At 46.4% G+C, this 21522-nt stretch overlaps 1 protein-coding gene across 1 annotated transcript in view; it reads left to right on the plus strand.

Moving 5' to 3' along the window:
• NFATC4 (nuclear factor of activated T cells 4) overlaps positions 1-21522 on the plus strand; it is a 72879-nt gene that overhangs the window by 44422 nt on the left and 6935 nt on the right. The window contains exons 4-6 of the mRNA XM_075569163.1: positions 10475-10674; positions 10893-11065; positions 11287-11427. Of these exons, the coding sequence (XP_075425278.1) occupies positions 10475-10674; positions 10893-11065; positions 11287-11427 (514 nt within the window). The remainder of the gene's footprint in view (positions 1-10474; positions 10675-10892; positions 11066-11286; positions 11428-21522) is intronic.

Below are 21522 nucleotides of genomic sequence, written 5' to 3' on the forward strand. Positions count from 1 at the left end.
AGCTGGATGTGGTATAGTTAGATGGTGGTGCTTGTATCATTGGCAGGGAACTGGATGAGGTATAGTTAGATGGTGGTGCGGGTATCATTGGCAGGGAACTGGATGAGGTATAGTTAGATGATGGTGCGGATATCATTGGCAGGGAACTGGATGTGGTATAGTTAGATGGTGCTGGTGTCATTGGCAGGGAACTGGATGAGGTATAGTTAGATGGTGGTGCTGGTACCATTGGCAGGGAGCTGGATGTGGTATAGTTAGATGGTGGTGCTGGTATCATTGGCAGGGAGCTGGATGAGGTATAGTTAGATGGTGGTGCGGGTATCATTGGCAGGGAGAAGGATGTGGTATAGTTAGATGGTGGTGCTGGTATCATTGGCAGGGAACTGGATGTGTATAGTTAGATGGTAGTCCTGGTTTCATTGGCAGGGAGCTGGATGAGGTATAGTTAGATGGTGGTGCTGGTATCTTTGGCAGGGAGCTGGATGTGGTATAGTTAGATGGTGGTGCTGGTTTCATTGGCAGGGAGCTGGATGTGGTATAGTTAGAATGGTGGTGCTGGTATCATTGGCATGGAGCTGGATGTGCTATAGTTAGATGGTGGTGCTGGTATCATTGGCAGGGAGCTGGATGTGGTATAGTTAGATGTTGGTGCTGGTATCATTGGCAGGGAACTGGATGTGGTATAGTTCGATGGTCTTGCGGATATCATTGGCAGGGAGCTGGATGTGGTATAATTAGATGGTGGTGCGGGTATCATTGGCAGGGAGCTGGATGTGGTATAGTTAGATGGGGGTGCTGGTATCATTGGCAGCGAACTGGATGTGGTATAGTTCGATTGTGGTGCAGGTATCATTGGCAGGGAGCTGGATGAGGAATAGTTAGATGGTGGTGCGGGTATCATTGTCAGGCAGCTGGATGAGGTATAGTTAGATGGTGGTGCTGGTTTCATTGGCAGGGGGCTGGATGAGGTATAGTTAGATGGTGGTGCTGGTATCATTGGCAGGGAACTGGATGAGGTATAGTTAGATGGTGCGGGTATCATTGGCAGGGAGCTGGATGTGTTATAGTTAGATGGTGGTGCTTGTATCATTGGCAGTGAACTGGATGAGGTATAGTTAGATGGTGGTGCGGGTATCATTGGCAGGGAACTGGATGAGGTATAGTTAGATGGTGGTGCGTGTATCATAGGCAGGGAGCTGGATGTGGTATAGTTAGATTGTGGTGCTGGTATCATTGGCAGGGAGCTGGATGTGGTATAGCTAGATGGTGGTGCTGGTATCATTGGCAGGGAACTGGATGTGGTATAGTTCGATGGTGGTGCGGGTATCATTGGCAGGGAACTGGATGAGGTATAGTTAGATGGTGGTGCGTGTATCATAGGCAGGGAGCTGGATGTGGTATAGTTAGATTGTGGTGCTGGTATCATTGGCAGGGAACTGGGTGTGGTATAGTTAGATGGTGGTGCTGGTATCATTGGCAGGGAACTAGATGTGGTATAGTTCGATGGTGGTGCGGGTATCATTGGCAGGGAGCTGGATGTGGTATAATTAGATGGTGGTGCGGGTATCATTGTCAGGGAGCTGGATGAGGTATAGTTAGATGGTGGTGCTGGTTTCATTGGCAGGGAGCTGGATGAGGTATAGTTAGATGGTGGTGCTGGTATCATTGGCAAGGAACTGGATGAGGTATAGTTAAATGGTGCGGGTATCATTGGCAGGGAGCTGGATGTGGTATAGTTAGATGGTGGTGCTTGTATCATTGGCAGGGAACTGGATGAGGTATAGTTAGATGGTGGTGCGGGTATCATTGGCAGGGAACTGGATGAGGTTTACTGTAGTTAGATGATGGTGCGGATATCATTGGCTGGGAACTGGATGAGGTATAAGTAAGATAGATGGTGGTGCTGGTATCATTGGCAGGGAACTCGATGAGGTATAAGTAATATAGATGGTGGTGCTGGTATCATTGGCAGGAAACTGGATGAAGTATAGTTAAGATGGTGGTGCTGGTATCATTGGCAGGGAACTGGATGAGGTATAGTTAGATGGTGTGGGTATCATTGGCAGGGAACTGGATGTGGTATAGTTAGATGGTGCGGGTGTCATTGACAGGGAACTGGATGATGTATAGTTAGATGGTGGTGCTGGTATTATTGGCAGGGAGCTGGATGAGGTATAGTTAGATGGTGGTGCTGGTAACATTGTCAGGGAGCTGGATATGGTATAGTTAGATGGTGGTGCTGGTATCATTGGCAGGGAGCTGGATGTGGTATAGATATATGGTGGTGTGTGTATCATTGGCAGGGAGCTGGATGTGGTATAGTTAGATGGTGGTGCTGGTTTCATTGGCAGGGAACTGGATGTGGTATTGTTAGATGGTGGTGCTTGTATCATTGGCAGGGAACTGGATGTGGTATAGTTAGATGGTGCGGGTGTCATTGGCAGGGAACTGGATGAGGTATAGTTAGATGGTGGTGCTGGTACCATTGGCAGGGAACTGGATGAGGTATAGTTAGATGGTGATGCTGGTATCATTGGCAGGGAGCTGGATGTGGTATAGTTAAATGGTGGTGCGTGTATCATTGGCAGGGAGCTGGATGTGGTATAGTTAGATGGTGGTGCTGGTATCATTGGCAGGGGGCTGGATGTGGTATAGTTAGATGGTGGTGCTGGTATCATTGGCAGGTAGCTGGATGTGGTATAGTTTGATGGTGGTGCTTGTATCATTGGCAGGGAACTGGATGAGGTATAGTTAGATGGTGGTGCGGGTATCGTTGGCAGGGAACTGGATGAGGTATAGTTAGATTGTGGTGCTGGTATCATTTTCAGGGAGCTGGTTCAGGTATAGTTAGATGGTGGTGCTTGTATCATTGGCAGGGAACTGGATGAGGTATAGTTAGATGGTGGTGCTGGTTTCATTGGCAGGGAGCTGGATGTGGTATAGTTAGATGCTGGTGCTGGTATAATTGGCAGGGAACTGGATGAGGTTTAGTTAGATGGTGGTGGGGGTATCATTGGCAGGGAGATGGATGTGGTATAGTTAGATGGTGGTGCTGGTATCATTGGCAGGGAACTGGATGTGGTATAGTTAGATGGTGGTGCTGATTTCATTGGCAGGGAGCTGGATGAGGTATAGTTAGATGGTGGTGCTGGTATCATTGGCAGGAAGCTGGATGTGGTATAGTTAGATGGTGGTGCTGGTATGATTGGCAGGGAGCTGGATGAGGTATAGTTAGATGGTGGTGCTGGTTTCATTGGCAGGGAGCTGGATGTGGTATAGTTAGATGGTGGTGCTGGTATCATTGGCAGGGAGCTGGATGTGGTATAGTTAGATGGTGGTGCGTGTATCATTGGCAGGGAGCTGGTTGTGGTATAGTTAGATGGTGGTGCTGGTATCATTGGCAGGGAGCTGGATGTGGTATGGTTAGATGGTGGTGCTGGTATCATTGGCAGGGAACTGGATGTGGTATAGTTCGATGGTGGTGCGGGTATCATTGGCAGGGAGCTGGATGTGGTACAGTTAGATGGTGGTGCGGGTATCATTGGCAGGGAGCTGGATGTGGTATAGTTAGATGATGGTGCTGGTATCATTGGCAGCGATCTGGATGTGGTATAGTTCGATGGTGGTGCGGGTATCATTGGCAGGGAGCTGGATGAGGAATAGTTAGATGGTGGTGCGGGTATTATTGTCAGGCAGCTGGATGAGGTATAGTTAGATGGTGGTGCTTGTATCATTGGTAGGGAAATGGATGAGGTATAGTTAGATGGTGGTGCTGGTATCATGGGCAGGGAACTTGATGTGGTATAGTTAGATGGTGGGGCTGGTATCATTGGCAGGGAACTGGATGAGGTATAGTTAGATGGTGGTGCTGGTATCATTGGCAGGGAGCTGGATGTGGTATAGTTAGATGGTGGTGCTGGTTTCATTGGCAGGGAACTGGATGAGGTATAGTTAGATGGTGCGGGTATCATTGGCAGGGAACTGGATGTGGTATAGTTAGATGGTGCAGGTGTCATTGGCAGGGAACTGGATGAGGTATAGTTAGATCGTGGCGCTGGTATCTTTGGCAGGGAACTGGATGAGGTATAGTTAGATGGTGCGGGTATCATTGGCAGGGAACTGGATGTGGTATAGTTAGATGGTGCGGGTGTCATTGGCAGGGAACTGGATGAGGTATAGTTAGATGGTGGTGCTGGTATCATTGGCAGGGAGCTGGATGTGGTATAGTTAGATGGTGGTGCTGGTATCATTGGCAGGGAGCTGGATGTGGTATAGTTAGATGGTGGTGCTGGTATCATTGGCAGGGAATTGGATGAGGTATAGTTAGATGGTTGTGCGGGTATCATTGGCAGGGAGCTTGATGTGGTATAGTTAGATGGTGGTGCTGGTGTCATTGGCAGGGAGCTGGATTTGGTATAGTTAGATGGTGGTGCTGGTATCATTGGCAGGGAGCTGGATGTGGTATAGTTAGATGGTGGTGCTTGTATCATTGGCAGGGAACTGGATGAGGTATAGTTAGATGGTGGTGCTTGTTTCATTGGCAGGGAACTGGATGAGGTATAGTTAGATGGTGGTGCTGGTATCATTGGCAGGGAACTGGATGAGGTATAGTTAGATGGTGGTGCTGGTATCATTGGCAGGGAGCTGGATGTGGTATAGTTAGATGGTGGTGCTGGTATCATTGGCAGGGAGCTGGATGTGGTATAGTTAGATGGTTGTGCTGGTATCATTGGCAGGGAGCTAGAGGTGGTATAGTTAGATGGTGGTGCTGGTATCATTGGCAGGGAGCTGGATGTGGTATAGTTAGATGGTGGTGCTGGTATCATTGGCAGGGAATTGGATGAGGTATAGTTAGATGGTTGTGCGGGTATCATTGGCAGGGAGCTTGATGTGGTATAGTTAGATGGTGGTGCTGGTGTCATTGGCAGGGAGCTGGATTTGGTATAGTTAGATGGTGGTGCTGGTATCATTGGCAGGGAGCTGGATGTGGTATAGTTAGATGGTGGTGCTTGTATCATTGGCAGGGAACTGGATGAGGTATAGTTAGATGGTGGTGCTTGTTTCATTGCCAGGGAACTGGATGAGGTATAGTTAGATGGTGGTGCTGGTATCATTGGCAGGGAACTGGATGAGGTATAATTAGATGGTGGTGCTGGTATCATTGGCAGGGAGCTGGATGTGGTATAGTTAGATGGTGGTGCTGGTATCATTGGCAGGGAGCTGGATGTGGTATAAATGCTTTTCTCACTGGAAGACTGGAGGTTTCCCAGCTGTTTACATCTCTGTTTTTTCCCACGCTCGCTCTCATCTTCCATCTATTTGAGAACACTGGGGTCTGAGGGTACAGCAAGAGGCGACCTCCATTTTCTCTCGCTCTCTCTCTCTTTTCTCCCACTCTCTTCCTCTCTCTTTCTTTCGCTTCCATTTTTTGCTTTCATCTCACTTCCTCTCTCTGTCTTTTTACAAGCAGTGGGCTTGACAGACATATTAAAAAATGAGAGAGAGAGAGCAGCAGCAAATAAAGACGGCACAGGAAAACCAGGCCCCTCCCTCCATGTAATCACATGTCAGAGCTTTTAATAGCGATCTGGATCTTTGGTAGGTTATTGATGATATCCAACAAGGTTTTGTGGGTCTGAGATTGTTAGTGCGTTTCTGAGTTTGTGTGGCTATTTGTGCTTCTGTGTGTTTGTGGAGGGTGGTCTCAGTTTGTATTTGTGTGTTTGTGTGTCTAAGTCTGTGTGTGTATCGCACTGTGTGTGGGTGTGTCTGGGTGTGTTTGAATATATGTCTGAGTTTGTATGTTTGTGTCTCAGTGTCTGAGTGTGTGGGCTGACTGTGTTTATGTGTTTGAGTCTGAGTGTATTTATTTGTGGGAGTGTGTGTCTTTCTCTGAGTGTGTTTGTGAGGGGGGATTTTGTGTCTGAGTGTGTGTGTGTGTGTGTGTGTGTGTGTGTGTGTGTGTGTGTGTGTGTGTGTGTGTGTGTGTGTGTGTGTGTGTGTTTTTCTCTCTCTGTGTGTCTGGATGTAAAGGTGTGTGTGTTTTGGAGTATGTGTTTGTGTGTAGATATTTCTGAGTGTGTGTTTTTGTTTATTTGTGTGTCTGAGTGTGTCCTAAGACACAAATAAAGGAGAACATAACTGGAAATAAAACCACTTTCTAATGTAAAAGTGAGTGAAGTGTATGAATAAAATAAACGGCTAATACTGACTGAGACTTCAATCGAGTGACACTCTGCTAATGAGTCTGCCTTCCAATAAATTACCCTCTCTGCTAATGAATCTGCCTTCGAATGTAATTTTTATTTAATTATTTATAAAATGTTTTACCAGGAAGTAATATATTGAGAGTTACCTCTCGTTTCCAAGTATGTCCTGGGCATAGAGTTAAGAAGACAAATAATACATGGTTACAAATACGGTTACATAAGTGAACAGGGTATACATTATATACAAGACATTGCATGCACAGTTAGAGATAATATATATTATCGGCGTATGTAACAGTTACAGACCAGATTAAAATTTGAGACAGCTTTGGTTTTGAAAGAACTTAAACTGGTTGTGGATGTGAGAGTCTCCGGTAGGTTGTTCCAGTTTTGGGGTGCACAGTAAGAGAAGGAGGAGCGACCGGATACTTTGTTGAGGCTTGGGACCATGAACAGTCTTTTGGAGTCTGATCTCAGATGATAAGTGCTGCATGTGGTAGGGGGGAGGAGCTTGTTCAGATAGATGGGTAGCTTGCCCAGAAAGTATTTGAAGGCAAGACTGGAAAGGTGAATTTTGCGCCTAGACTCAAGTGATGACCAATCTAGTTCTTTGAGCATTTCGCAGTGATGTGTGTTGTTGTTGCACTGGAGAACAAAAGGGCATATTGAATTGTAGAGGGTGCCAAGTTTGCTAAGGCGGGTTTGGGGTGCCCAGCCGTATACTATGTCCCCATAGTTGATAATTGGCATTAGCATCTGCTGTGCGATACGTTTTCTGACCAGCAGACATAGGGAGGATTTGTTCCTGTAAAGTACACCTAGTTTGGCATATGTTTTGGATGTCAGTGTATCAATGCGCATCCCGAATGTTAAGTGGCAGTCAAACCATATACCCAAGTATTTAAAACTAGTAACATGAGTTTGGGTGGTGTTAGCGTTGGTTCTGATCTGGAGCTCAGTCACTGGAAGTTTTAAAAATGTAGTCTTGGTCCCAAATACCATTGTTACAGTCTTGTCAGTGTTTAAAAACAGTTTGTTATGGGAAATCCAATTTTCGAGTCTCAAAAAGTCAGACTGAAGTATGTGTTCAAGGTCGGAGAGGCTATGGCTGTGTGCATATACTGTACAGTAGGATTGTGTCATCTGCATACATGTGTATTGAAACTTCCTTACAAACTGTGGGAAGATCATTGATGAACACTGAGAAGAGTAGGGGCCCCAGAACAGAGCCTTGCGGGACAGCACAGGTGATATCCAAGGGTTTGGAGCCTGAGATAGGCACATGTTGGGATCTACCTGATATATAGGACTGAAACCAGTTTAAAGCATGCTTCCCTATTCCAGAGCACTGGAGTTTGTTAAGCAGGATAGTATGATCAACAGTATCAAAAGTCTTTGCAAAATCTAGGAATATTGCACCAGTGAGATGTCCCAGTTGCATTCCACACTGGATTTCATTGCAAACTTTTAGCAGGGTAGTTACGGTGGAGTGTTTGGGGTGAAAGTCAGATAGGAATTGGCTAGTGAAATTTGTCTTGGTATAGTAATCGCTTACTCATTATAATTCCAATAAATTACACTCTGATAATGAGTAAGACTGCCTTTCAATGAGTGAGACTCTGATAATGATCCAAAGCAAAAAAACTGTCTTGCGCTTCTGTGGTCAGTGATTGCACCTATGGTGTCAAGATAGTCAATGGAGCTGGGTATGAGGGAGCTACTGCTGCGGCCGAGTTTATTCGAGCATTTGCCCGTTTTCGGCCGCAGCAGTAGCCTGGCGCGCGCCGGAGGGTGACGGGCGCGCGCCGAAGCAGCGGAAGAGCGCCCTCCGATCGGGGCGCTCTCCCTCCCGCTGCCGGGTCCGCCGGGTCCCCCGGAACACCCTGCCGCCGTCCCCCACATCGCGGGACACCAGGGCTCCCTCGGGGAGCCCTGGACGCGCGTGCAGGGGGCGCAGGCTCCCGATGACGCGTGACCGCGCGTCGGTGACGCGCGGCACGCCGAGGGGCGGCCACTAGCAAGCCGGGAACTCTCCCTGATTGCGGATCTGGCCGATGAGCAATAAAGTGTGTCGGTAGTGTAAGTGTGGCCACTGAGTTGACCGGAGTAGGGGCATATCAAATCCTTACCTATATATCCTCTCCGGTCTGGGACCTGCTCTCCTCCACAGCTCCTGCGTGCAGCCTTCTGTAAGTATCAGGGAAATGGAAGGGCTCCGGCGCTACTGCGCATGACAGACTTGAAAAAACTCCCGGATGATCTTCAACCAACTTTATTAACACAACACACACTGGGGCTACACCACAATCTCCCCCTCTACGCGTTTCACCCTCTAGGATAGGGCTTCGTCTCGGAGTGGGGAGACGCGGTGCATGCCTGGAATTTAAACTTAAAAAGCCCGCGAAAACGGGTGAACATATTAACCATTTCGTGTCACATTGCCACAAACGGCACTGTCATTGTTACTAAGGTATAGAAACAGTGCCTGATAGTGTCATAAGAGCCCAAATATTGTTATATTAAACATATCTATATTAGGCTCATCATATAGCCAGGCAATGCCACAAAAGGTATATTAAAAAATTGTTGTGAGCAACATTTCAAAGTAATACTGCGCCCCTGGTATCAATAATTCAATCATAAAGTACAGCATCAGACCTATTATATTGTGCAAAAGCATTTGTTTTTGTGCAAAAGCATTTATAAATACATCTCACATAATTAATCAAATATCAAGGTTTAAATGATGCTGATTTTCATTGAATGATAAATCATTCTGGGGAAATAGTAATGAAGAAAGGGGGGGAGGGGAGGGGGGGGGAGAATAAGAGGGGAGTGAGGGAGTTGGGAGGGGAGGGAGGGGGGGAGGAGTGACGGAGCAAAGTAAGAAAACAGATGCGGAAGATAATTTACAATTCTATTATAATAAAATCAACTGAATAATCCTAATTAATATTTAAAAAATACAAAGACAAAGCAGATTCCAATATTCTGTACAAAAAAAGCACCATCTAATCTTATAAGAAGCAACACAGATCCCATTCCACATTAAGTCCATTGGGTTGTAGGGTATTTAATACAAAAATCCAATGAGCTTCTCGCTGATGCAAGATCTTAATCCGATCTCCTCCGCGAGGAGGTAATGCAATATGCTCAATGGCTAAACATTGTAAAGTATCTACAGAACCCAATGGACAGGTGTTAAAATGTGAAGATACGGATGCAGCATATCATGGTTCCTTATGAGTCTTAAATGCTCTAAGATGCGAATCTTAAGGACTCTGCTGGTTAACCCCACGTATTGCTTATTGCATCCACATTTTAACAAATAAACCACAAAATTGGTCTAACAGGACATAAATGATTTTATCTGGAATCTGCGTGTTTCATCACGGTTGGTGAAATGTGTTGCATTATTCATATTTGGGCATATTTTGCAATGGCCACATTTGAATGAACCCAGTAGCTTGGGAAATAAGGACAATCTATTTTTCTTTTGAGTCATGGGCTATGAGCGACACTCAGATAATGAGTAAGATTACCTTCCAATGAGTGACACTCAGATAATGAGTAAGATTACCTTCCAATGAGTGACACTCTGTGCTGACAAAGACTGCCTTTCATTGAATGACACTCCCTGCGAATGAGTAAGACTGCATTCTAATAAGTGAGAGTCTGCTAATGAGTAAGACTGCATTCTAATAAGTGAGAGTCTGCTAATGAGTAAGACTGCATTCTAATAAGTGAGAGTCTGCTAATGAGTAAGACTGCATTCTAATAAGTGAGAGTCTGCTAATGAGTAAGACTGCATTCTAATAAGTGAGAGTCTGCTAATGAGTAAGCCTGCATTCTAATAAGTGAGAGTCTGCTAATGAGTAAGACTAACTTCCAATGAGTGAGTTTGCTGGACCTGCATCATTTTTATTTTTAACATTTCATATTGAATCCGAAATCTGCACCGTGGATTGTTAAAAATCCACACACTCTCTCTCCCTCCCCCCTCTAACTTAATGTGAGTGTGGAGTTTTAGCAATCCAAACGCAGATTATTCCTTTGCCACGTGCTTAGTCAGTGATAGAAAAAAAAATCTAATGAAGCCAAATTGGCCTTTTTGAGACTGATCTGCGGAAATCCATGGACCAAAGGAACCGGACGATCCAAATCTACAAAACAAATTTGCCCATCTCCTCTCTGCACCCATTCCTGGTTGTGGATGTGAGGTAGCTCAGTCAGCTTCTATGAGTGACAGCTCTCTTTCCTTCCAGCTGTTAGGGTACAACGAGAAGCCGCTCACCCTGCAGATGTTTATTGGCACCGCTGATGAGCGCAACCTGCGACCTCATGCTTTTTACCAGATTCACAGGATCACAGGAAAAATGGTGGCAACGCCAAGTTATGAGGCTGTGGTTGGAAGCACCAAAGTGCTAGAAATGTCCCTGCATCCTGAGAACAATATGTGTGCCAAGTAAGCAGGGTTAAACAGTGACATACCATGGGATCCTGAGACTGTCCCTCCCACCACAGAGTGACACAGTGACATAAACTGAGTGGGCACGGAGTCAGTCCCTCCCACCACATGGCAACACAGACACAAGGACCTGTCCCAAATATTTCATGACAGTGACACAGACAAATGGTACCCATTGAAAACTGTGATTTGAGATGTGTGCGTTATTGTTTCAGTATAGACTGCGCTGGAATCCTGAAGCTCCGGAATTCAGATATTGAACTCAGGAAGGGCGAGACAGACATCGGTCGGAAGAACACGCGTGTGCGACTTGTGTTCCGAGTGCACATACCGCAGGGAGCAGGGAAAGGAGTCTCAGTGCAGGTGGCATCCATACCTATAGAGTGCTGTGAGTATAGCATACCAGGGGCACACCGGGTGAGAGAGGCTGAGCCTGCCATGGGTCATACAGAGAGACAGGGGCAGAGCAAGCAAGAAATCTTGTGTAAAAGATAAACAAGTAACTTTCTTTTCTTTCTTTATCTTTCTCTTTCTTTATTATCTACTATCGTCTCCCACCTGTCTTTTAACCACTTCCTCCCTCCACTCACTCTCCCCCTTCTCTCTCAGCCCAGCGTTCGGCTCAGGAGCTCCCCCAGGTAGAGAGCTACAGTCTCAGCGCCTGCTCAGTGAATGGTCGGGAGGAGCTGCTTTTGTGTGGTTCCAACTTCATCTCTGACTCTAAGGTCATCTTCTTGGAGAAAGGTCCAGGTAAGGAGTGATCCCAGAGCCAACACCATTACTAATCCTACAAAGAGTATAATCCTAAACGTGACCCCCAGCCATAACACTATAGATTAAGCAAGGGATGTGGGCGACACTATTGCATATTCAAACACTGACCTTTATCACTCTCCCATGGAGGACCCTAATTACAGCGCCAACCCCCAATTCGAACTCGTAATCGTAGTACTCATCCTATTCCTAATCCCCAAAAAGAATTAACCTTGAACCGTTCTAGTGTTAACCCCATTTCTTTTGCTGGTCCTCATCCTGCCACTGACCCCAATCCCACTGGTTGTTCAAATCATGTGTGATTGTGTGTCTGAGTGTATAGATTTGTTGTGAGAGTGAACCCAACATTAGTGAGCCTGTGCATTGTGGAGGGGTGTTGTGTGTATGTGATATGGATTGTTGACGTGTTTTGGATGACTGTGCTCTGGTAGTGTGGTATTTACTAAAGTATTGAGGGTCTGTCTGTTTGGGAGATCTGTGTGTTGTTTGTGGTAATGTGAGTAATTGGGATGTAAACTGGTGTGCAATATGTGTTGTGGCACTGAAGGATCAATGTAGCAGTGGTGGTCGTGGCACTGAAGGATTAATGCTGCAGTAGTGGTCGCGGCACTGAAGGATTAATGCTGCAGTAGTGGTTGTGGCACTGAAGGATCAATACTGCAGTGGTGGTCGTGGTGAAGGATTAATGCTGCAGTGGTGGTCGTGGCACTGAAGGATTAATGCTGCAGTAGTGGTCGTGGCACTGAAGGATTAATGCTGCAGTAGTGGTCGTGGCACTGAAGGATTAATGCTGCAGTAGTGGTCGTGACACTGAAGGATTAATGCTGCAGTGGTGGTCGCGGCACTGAAGGATTAATGCTGCAGTGGTGGTTGTGACACTGAAGGATTAATGCAGCAGTAGTGGTCATGGCACTGAAGGATTAATGCTGCAGTAGTGGTCGTGGCACTGAAGGATTAATGCTGCAGTAGTAGTCGTGGCACTGAAGGATTACTGCTGCAGTAGTGGCCGTGGCACTGAAGGATTAATGCTGCAGTAGTGGTCGTGGCACTGAAGGATTAATGCTGCAGTGGTGGTCGTGGTACTGAAAGATCAATGCTGCAGTGGTGGTTGTGGCACTGAAGGATTAATGCTGCAGTGGTGGTCGTGGTACTGAAAGATCAATGCTGCAGTGGTGGTTGTGGCACTGAAGTATTAATGCTGCAGTGGTGGTCGCGGCACTGAAGTATTAATGCTGCAGTGGTGGTCGTGGCACTGAAGGATTAATGCTGCAGTGGTGGTCGCGGCACTGAAGTATTAATGCTGCAGTGGTGGTTGTGGCACTGAAGGATTAATGCTGCAGTGGTGATCGCGGCACTGAAGTATTAATGCTGCAGTGGTGGTCGTGGCACTGAAGGATTAATGCTGCAGTGGTGGTCGTGGCACTGAAGTATTAATGCTGCAGTGGTGGTCGTGGTACTGAAGGATTAATGCTGCAGTGGTGGTCGTGGCACTGAAGTATTAATGCTGCAGTGGTGGTCGTGGTACTGAAGGATTAATGCTGCAGTGGTGGTTGTGGCACTGAAGGATTAATGCTGCAGTGGTGGTCGCGGCACTGACATATTAATGCTGCTGTGGTGGTTGTGGCACTGAAGGATTAATGCTGCAGTGGTGGTCGCGGCACTGAAGTATTAATGCTGCAGTGGTGGTCGCGGCACTGAAGTATTAATGCTGCAGTGGTGGTCGTGGCACTGAAGGATTAATGCTGCAGTGGTGGTCGCGGCACTGAAGTATTAATGCTGCAGTGGTGGTTGTGGCACTGAAGGATTAATGCTGCAGTGGTGGTCGTCACACTGAAGTATTAATGCTGCAGTGGTGGTCGTGGCACTGAAGGATTAATGCTGCAGTGGTGGTCGTGGCACTGAAGTATTAATGCTGCAGTGGTGGTCGTGGTACTGAAGGATTAATGCTGCAGTGGTGGTTGTGGCACTGAAGGATTAATGCCGCAGTGTGTGCAGCAAACCCTGTCCCGGGCGCCGCAAACTCTCGCTCGGGACAGTAAGTCTCTCTACATCTGTAGATTGGTGTTTGCTGTGTGGTGTGTGTCTGTGTGTGCTGTGGGCTTTGTGTGTGTGTTGTGGAGAGTTCTGTTTGTATTTTGGGATATAGATTTGTGTGCAGTGTATGTATGCAGTGTGTGTTATGGTACGGTGGGTATTTGGGATAAAGATTGGTGTGCAGTGTGTGTATGCAGTGTGTGTTATGGTACGGTGGGTATTTGGGATATAGATTGGTGTGCAGTGTGTGTATGCAGTGTGTGTTATGGTACGGTGGGTATTTGGGATATAGATTGGTGTGCAGTGTGTGTATGCTGTGTGTGTTATGGTACGGTGGGTATTTGGGATATAGATTGGTGTGCAGTGTGTATGTATGCAGTGTGTGTTATGGTACTGTGGGTATTTGGGATATAGATTGGTGTGCAGTGTGTGTATGCAGTGTGTGTTATGGTACGGTGGGTATTTGGGATATAGATTGGTGTGCAGTGTGTATGTATGCAGTGTGTGTTATGGTACAGTGGGTATTTGGGATATAGATTGGTGTGCAGTGTGTGTATGCAGTGTGTGTTATGGTACGGTGGGTATTTGGGATATAGATTGGTGTGCAGTGTGTATGTATGCAATGTGTGTTATGGTACGGTGGGTATTTGGGATATAGATTGGTGTGCAGTGTGTGTATGCAGTGTGTGTTATGGTACGGTGGGTATTTGGGATATAGATTGGTGTGTAGTGTGTATGTATGCAGTGTGTGTTATGGTACTGTGGGTATTTGGGATATAGATTGGTGTGTAGTGTGTATGTATGCAGTGCGTGTTATGGTACTGTGAGTATTTGGGATATAGATTGGTGTGCAGTGTGTGTATGCAGTGTGTGTTATGGTACGGTGGGTATTTGGGATATAGATTGGTGTGCAGTGTGTGTATGCAGTGTGTGTATGCAGTGTGTGTTATGGTACGGTGGGTATTTGGGATATAGATTGGTGTGTAGTGTGTATGTATGCAGTGCGTGTTATGGTACTGTGGGTATTTGGGATATAGATTGGTGTGCAGTGTGTGTATACAGTGTGTGTTGTGGTACGGTGGGTATTTGGGATATAGATTGGTGTGTAATGTGTATGTATGCAGTGTGTGTTATGGTACTGTGGGTATTTGGGATATAGATTGGTGTGCAGTGTGTGTATGCAGTGTGTGTTATGGTACGGTGGGTATTTGGGATATAGATTGGTGTGCAGTGTGTGTGTATGCAGTGTGTGTTATGGTAATATGGGTATTTGGGATATAGATTGGTGTGCAGGGTATGTATGCAGTGTGTGCTATGGTGCGGTGGGTATTTGGGATATAGATTGGTGTGCAGTGTGTGTATACAGTGTGTGTTATGGTACTGTGGGTACTTGGGATATAGATTGGTGTGCAGTGTGTGTGTATGCAGTGTGTGTTATGGTAATATGGGTATTTGGGATATAGATTGGTGTGCAGGGTGTGTATGCTGTGTGTGTTATGGTACGGTGGGTATTTGGGATATATACTGGTGTGCAGTGTGTGACAAACGGCTTACTCCGGGGCTCCGCCGTCTGTCCGGGACTGTTAGAACACGGTCTTTTAGGGTAGGTTAAATGATGAGACGTCACGTACTGTTCCTTTAAACAGGCTATGCCTGGTTTATTTAGTCCCAGGCACTGAGACTGCCACAGTGCAAACAGAAAACAAAGCCAAACAAAAAGCTGCTCATCTGAGCGATAACTTAAACTTAGATATTCCCTGACTCAGGGTTGGAAGTGGCTTGTCCACTTCCACCAACAAAATAAGTACCTTTGCAGTCTTAGACAAACGAACAGAATGATTGAACCTGTTTGGGGAAGAGGCTTCTCCCCCCTCTGTAGTTCAGCAGCCTTCCAGCCTCCAGGCTCTTGGGGAGGGGGAGAGGAAACAGGAAACAGGTCTTATATACCTGATCTCTAATCAGCATGACAGGTGACAGAAAACAGGCAGCAGACAAACTGTGGAATGGAGTGCATGTACCACAAGGCTGCCCTGTTCAGCCTAGACAGGACAGAAACTGTTCAGTATCCTGGGAGCCCTGTATATGGAATTTATTACCATTCCCTGGTTTCTGTCACATATCCTCCCCCCCAGCTCAAACCTCGAGGGATGAGCGACCATGGATATTAGGGAGTGCATCCTTGACAACCCGTCGGCATTGCCATGTTTGTGCCCTGACCTGTGTTCCACAGAAAATTTAAAGGGTTGTAAGCTTAGGAACCACCTGGTCACTCTAGCATTCTTCTCCCTGTTTTGACACATCCAGGTAAGGGGTGCATGATCTGTGACCAACCGGAATTTTCTCCCCAACAGATAATATTTGAGCGTCTCTACAGCCCACTTTATTGCGAGACACTCTTTCTCGACTATGGAGTAATTTTTCTCCTGGGGATTTAGTTTCCTACTTAAATAAAGGATGGGGTGCTCCTCCCCTTGAGACTCCTGGGAGAGTACCGCCCCCAGCCCTACCTCAGATGCGTCGGTTTGGACTACGAACTCTTTGGAGAAGTCAGGTGTGACCAACACTGGTTGGGCACAGAGAGCTTCTTTCAGGCTTCTAAAGGCCTGTTCGGTTTCGGGGGACCACTTTACAATTAGTGGTCCTCTTGCTTTTGTGAGGTCGGTTAGTGGGGTTGCCTTAGTTGCAAAATTGGGAATAAACCTTCTATAGTAGCCAATTAACCCCAAAAAGGTCCTTACTTGTTTTTTTTGTAACTGGCCTTGGCCAATTTTGTATCGCCTCTACTTTGAGTGTTTGTGGTTTGAGTAACCCTCTATCAATAGAATACCCCAGATACTTGGCCTCCTCCAGACCAATAGTGCATTTAGCGGGGTTAGCAGTTAGTCCGGCAGACCGAACTGCGTCGAGCACAGCTTGGACCTTTGGAAGGTGGGACTGCCAATCTTCACTATGGATTACCACATTATCTAGGTAGGCGGCAGCATACCGAGCATGTGGTTTTAAAATTTTATCCATCATTCTTTGGAATGTGGCGGGAGCTCCATGTAAGCCAAAAGGCAGCACCTTATACTGAAAGAGGACGTCTGGGGTTGAGATGGCTGTTTTTTCTTTTGCCCTTTCTGTGAGGGAAACCTGCCAGTACCCTTTTGTTAGGTCTAGGGTTGTGAGATATCGGGCTTTGCCCAGTCTCTCTACAAGTTCATCCACCCTGAGCATAGGATAAGTATCAAATTTTGACACCGCGTTTAGTTTCCGGTAGTCATTACAAAACCTTGTTGTACCGTCTGGTTTTGGGACTAAAACTATAGGGCTATTCCACCCACTTTGGGATTCCTCAATTACGCCTAGTTTTAGCATTTTTTTAACCTCTAAACTTATAGCCTCTCTCTTGGCCTCTGGGATTCGGTACGGTTTAAGGTTAACTCGGACCCCCGGTTCAGAGACTAGGTCATGTTCAATTACACTAGTTCTACCTGGCTGTGTAGAGAAGGCTTCTTTGTTTCTTCTCACTAAATTCTGGACCTCTCGTTTCTGATGCACGGACAGGGTTTCAGCTATGCTAACCTCTGGGTCAGTTTCTTGATTCTCTGACGGACCTGGGGGTACTAGGGTTAACAAGACCTCTCTATCTTTCCAGGGCTTGAGTAGGTTTATATGGTAAATTTGCTCAGGTTTCCTCCTACCTGGCTGTCTTACCTTATAATTTACTTCTCCCACTCTTTCCAAGACCTCATATGGCCCATGCCATTTAGCAAGGAATTTACTCTCCACGGTGGGAACCAGAACTAGTACCCTATCACCTGGAAAAAAAAATCTGACCCTAGCACCTTTATTATACGTATTCCTCTGTGCTTCTTGAGCTTTCTCCATGTGTTCCCTCACTATGGGTAGGACTGCAGCAATGCGGTCCTGCATCTGGGCAACATGCTCTATTACACTTCTGTAAGGGGTAACCTCAGTTCCCAAGTCTCTTTGGCTATATCCAGTAAGCCCCTTGGGTGTCGGCCATACAATAGTTCAAACGGGGAGAAGCATGTGGATGATTGGGGAACTTCCCTAATGGCAAATAACAGGTATGGAAAAAAACAATCCTAGTTTTTCCCATCCTTATCGACCGCCCGGCGTAACATGCTCTTTAAGGTTTTATTGAACCTTTCCACTAAACCATCTGTTTGTGGATGATAAACTGAGGTTCTGAGATGCTTGATTTTTAGGAGTTTACATAGCTCTTTTGTTACTTGGGATATAAATGGTGTTCCCTGGTCAGATAAGATCTCTTTAGGAATTCTGACCCGGGAAAACAGAACAACTAACTCTTTTGCTATATTTTTAGCAGAGGTGCTACGTAGGGGAACTGCCTCCGGATATCGGGTGGCATAATCTAATATTACCAATATATGCTGATGTCCCCTAGCAGACTTTATTAGGGGTCCTACTAGATCCATAGCAATCTGGTTAAATGGTACCTCTATTATGGGAAGGGGTACCAATGGGCTGCGGTACGCTTTGAACGGGGCGGTGATCTGACATTCTGGGCATGAGGAGCAATAGTTTGTAATTTCTGCCAGAACCCCAGGCCAATAGAAGCTTCGGAGAACCTTTTCTTTTGTCTTTTCCACCCCTAGGTGTCCCCCCAATGGATGACTATGTGCGAGGTGTAGTACTACGTTACGGAATGTCCGTGGTACCAACAATTGTTTAGTTGTAACTGATTTCCTTTTATCAACCCGATATACTAGGTCATTCTCTACCTCGAAGTAGGGGTAAGCAAGTGACCTATCTGGTTGGCCAGGAGTACTATTCTGATCCCGTATATTTCCCCTTGCTACCGCTAATGTGGGGTCCTCCCACTGGGCCTTCTTAAAACTCCCAGGACTGACCTCTAGGTCAGCGAGGGTCTTATCCGGTTCTGGGGTGATAAGTGCCTGATCAACATCTTGATTTGGGGTATTCCCTACCAAAGTAGTGATGGGGAAGGGAATTTTACAGCACTCCTCCTTTTCCCCCTTCTTATTTGGGCCCTCGTCAACATCCATTTCTGAAAAAGGGAAAGGATTTGTTTCTTCTAATACTTCGTTATGGTCCGCTATTGAACTCTGGGCGCTATTCTGAGCGGGGGACCACATTTTTAGAAAATGGGGAAAGTCGGTCCCTATTAACACATCATGTGCCAGTTTGGGTACAATACCCACCTTCAAATCTAAAGAACCAAACTCTGTTTCAAAAAAAACATCAACAGTGAAATATTCATGATTATCCCCATGTATACAACAAATTGCCACTCTTTGTGAACTGTTTACCTGTTTCTTCTTAATGGGCAACAGGTATTCGGACACTAGTGTGACCATGCTCCCAGAGTCAAGAAGTGCCTGAACCCTCTTACCATTAACCTTTACAAATGCCCACAGATGGTTATTCAAGGGGTCCTCTGGGCTAGGGCCCATACATTGGGACCACAGCGAATAAGGTTCCACGCTGTTGCATTGCATGGGTTCATCATTTAGTGGGCAGATTTTTGCTTTGTGGCCCCTCTCATAACAATTTACACATTTAGGTACATAGTCTGTGTCCCACTCCCGGCTCCCCATGTTGGCTATTGCCCTTAGTGTGCGAGGCACTGTTGCTGGTGCTGCGTGAAGGTGGTCGCCTCTCTTCAGCGCCCCTTAACCCCGGTACCCTTTTACCATCTCTGGAAGAGTCCTGGAACCTCGGGTAGTGGGGTTGCTCCACGACTGTGGGTTGCGGGTGCTCTTCTGCTGCATTGTACCTTTCTACGAGGGCCACAAGCTCATCCGCATTGTGGGGGTCACTCCGACTGACCCAACGGCGTAAGGCAGAGGGAAGTTTCCTCAAGAACTGGTCCATGACCAACCGTTCCACGATGTGGCTTGCTGAGTTGATCTCGGGTTGTAGCCACTTCCGGGCGAGGTGGATGAGGTCATACATCTGGCTTCGGGTGGCTTTATCCATCGTGAAGGACCATGCGTGAAACCTTTGGGCACGAACAACCGTGGTTACGCCGAGGGGGGCGAGGATCTCGAACTTCAATTTTGCATAGATGTTAGCTTCGGCTGGCTCTAGATCAAAGTAAGCCTTCTGGGGTTCGCCGCTTAGGAAGGGTGCGATTAGACCAGCCCACTCAGCTTCTGGCCATCCCTCTCTCTGTGCCTTGCGTTCAAACGTGAGAAGATAGGCTTCCACATGATCCGAGGGTCCCATCTTCTGAAGGTAGTGGCTTGCCCTGGTCATTTTCGGGACTGGAGCTGCCTCTGCCAGTGGAAGGTTACTGATAGTCCCCCCTCAGGATCTCGAGTTCCTGCTGCAAGCCCTGGGCGAACCGTTGTTGCTCCTCTCTCAGCAAGCGGTTTGTTTCTTGCTGGCTTGCATTAGTCTCTTGCTGGATTTTATTCGCCTGTTGCAGGGCTTCATTCGCGTCTTTCTGGACAGCGACATTGCGTACCAGCACACTCACCACGTCGTCCATCTTGTTTGGAGAGAGTGAAAAAAAAAACTTTTTTTTTTTTTTTTCAACGTTCTTTAACCCGCAGACCTTTTAGTGTTCTGCCCGCATTCTCCACCATATGTGACAAACGGCTTACTCCGGGGCTCCGCTGTCTGTCCGGGACTGTTAGAACACGGTCTTTTAGGGTAGGTTAAATGATGAGACGTCACGTACTGTTCCTTTAAACAGGCTATGCCTGGTTTATTTAGTCCCAGGCACTGAGACTGCCACAGTGCAAACAGAAAACAAAGCCAAACAAAAAGCTGCTCATCTGAGCGATAACTTAAACTTAGATATTCCCTGACTCAGGGTTGGAAGTGGCTTGTCCACTTCCACCAACAAAATAAGTACCTTTGCAGTCTTAGACAAACGAACAGAATGATTGAACCTGTTTGGGGAAGAGGCTTCTCCCCCCTCTGTAGTTCAGCAGCCTTTCAGCCTCCAGGCTCTTGGGGAGGGGGAGAGGAAACAGGAAACAGGTCTTATATACCTGATCTCTAATCAGCATGACAGGTGACAGAAAACAGGCAGCAGACAAACTGTGGAATGGAGTGCATGTACCACAAGGCTGCCCTGTTCAGCCTAGACAGGACAGAAACTGTTCAGTATCCTGGGAGCCCTGTATATGGAATTTATTACCATCCCCTGGTACAAGTGTATATGTATGCAGTGTGTGTTATGGTACGGTGGGTATTTGGGATATAGATTGGTGTGCAGTGTGTATGTATGCAGTGTGTGTTATGGTACTGTGGGTATTTGGGATATAGATTGGTGTGCAGTGTGTGTATGCAGTGTGTGTTATGGTACTGTGGGTATTTGGGATATAGATTGGTGTGTAGTGTGTATGTATGCAGTGTGTGTTATGGTACTGTGGGTATTTGGGATATAGATTGGTGTGCAGTGTGTGTATGCAGTGTGTGTTATGGTACTGTGGGTATTTGGGATATAGATTGGTGTGCAGTGTGTGTATGCAGTGTGTGTTATGGTACGGTGGGTATTTGGGATATAGATTGGTGTGTAGTGTGTATGTATGCAGTGTGTGTTATGGTACTGTGGGTATTTGGGATATAGATTGGTGTGCAGTGTGTGTATGCAGTGTGTGTTATGGTACGGTGGGTATTTGTGATATAGATTGGTGTGTAGTGTGTATGTATGCAGTGTGTGTTATGGTACTGTGGGTATTTGGGATATAGATTGGTGTGCAGTGTGTGTGTATACAGTGTTATGGTACGGTGGGTATTTGTGATATAGATTGGTGTGTAGTGTGTATGTATGCAGTGTGTGTTATGGTAATATGGGTATTTGGGATATAGGTTGGTGTGCAGTGTGTGTATGCTGTGTGTGTTATGGTACGGTGGGTATTTGGGATATATACTGGTGTGCAGTGTATATGTATGCAGTGTGTGTTATGGTACGGTGGGTATTTGGGATATAGATTGGTGTGCAGTGTGTATGTATGCAGTGTGTGTTATGGTACGGTGGGTAGTTGGGATATAGATTGGTGTGCAGTGTATATGTATGCAGAGTGTGTTATG

Source organism: Ascaphus truei, chromosome 13 (assembly GCF_040206685.1).
Source record: "Ascaphus truei isolate aAscTru1 chromosome 13, aAscTru1.hap1, whole genome shotgun sequence".
In the NCBI taxonomy this organism is placed as follows: domain Eukaryota; kingdom Metazoa; phylum Chordata; class Amphibia; order Anura; family Ascaphidae; genus Ascaphus; species Ascaphus truei.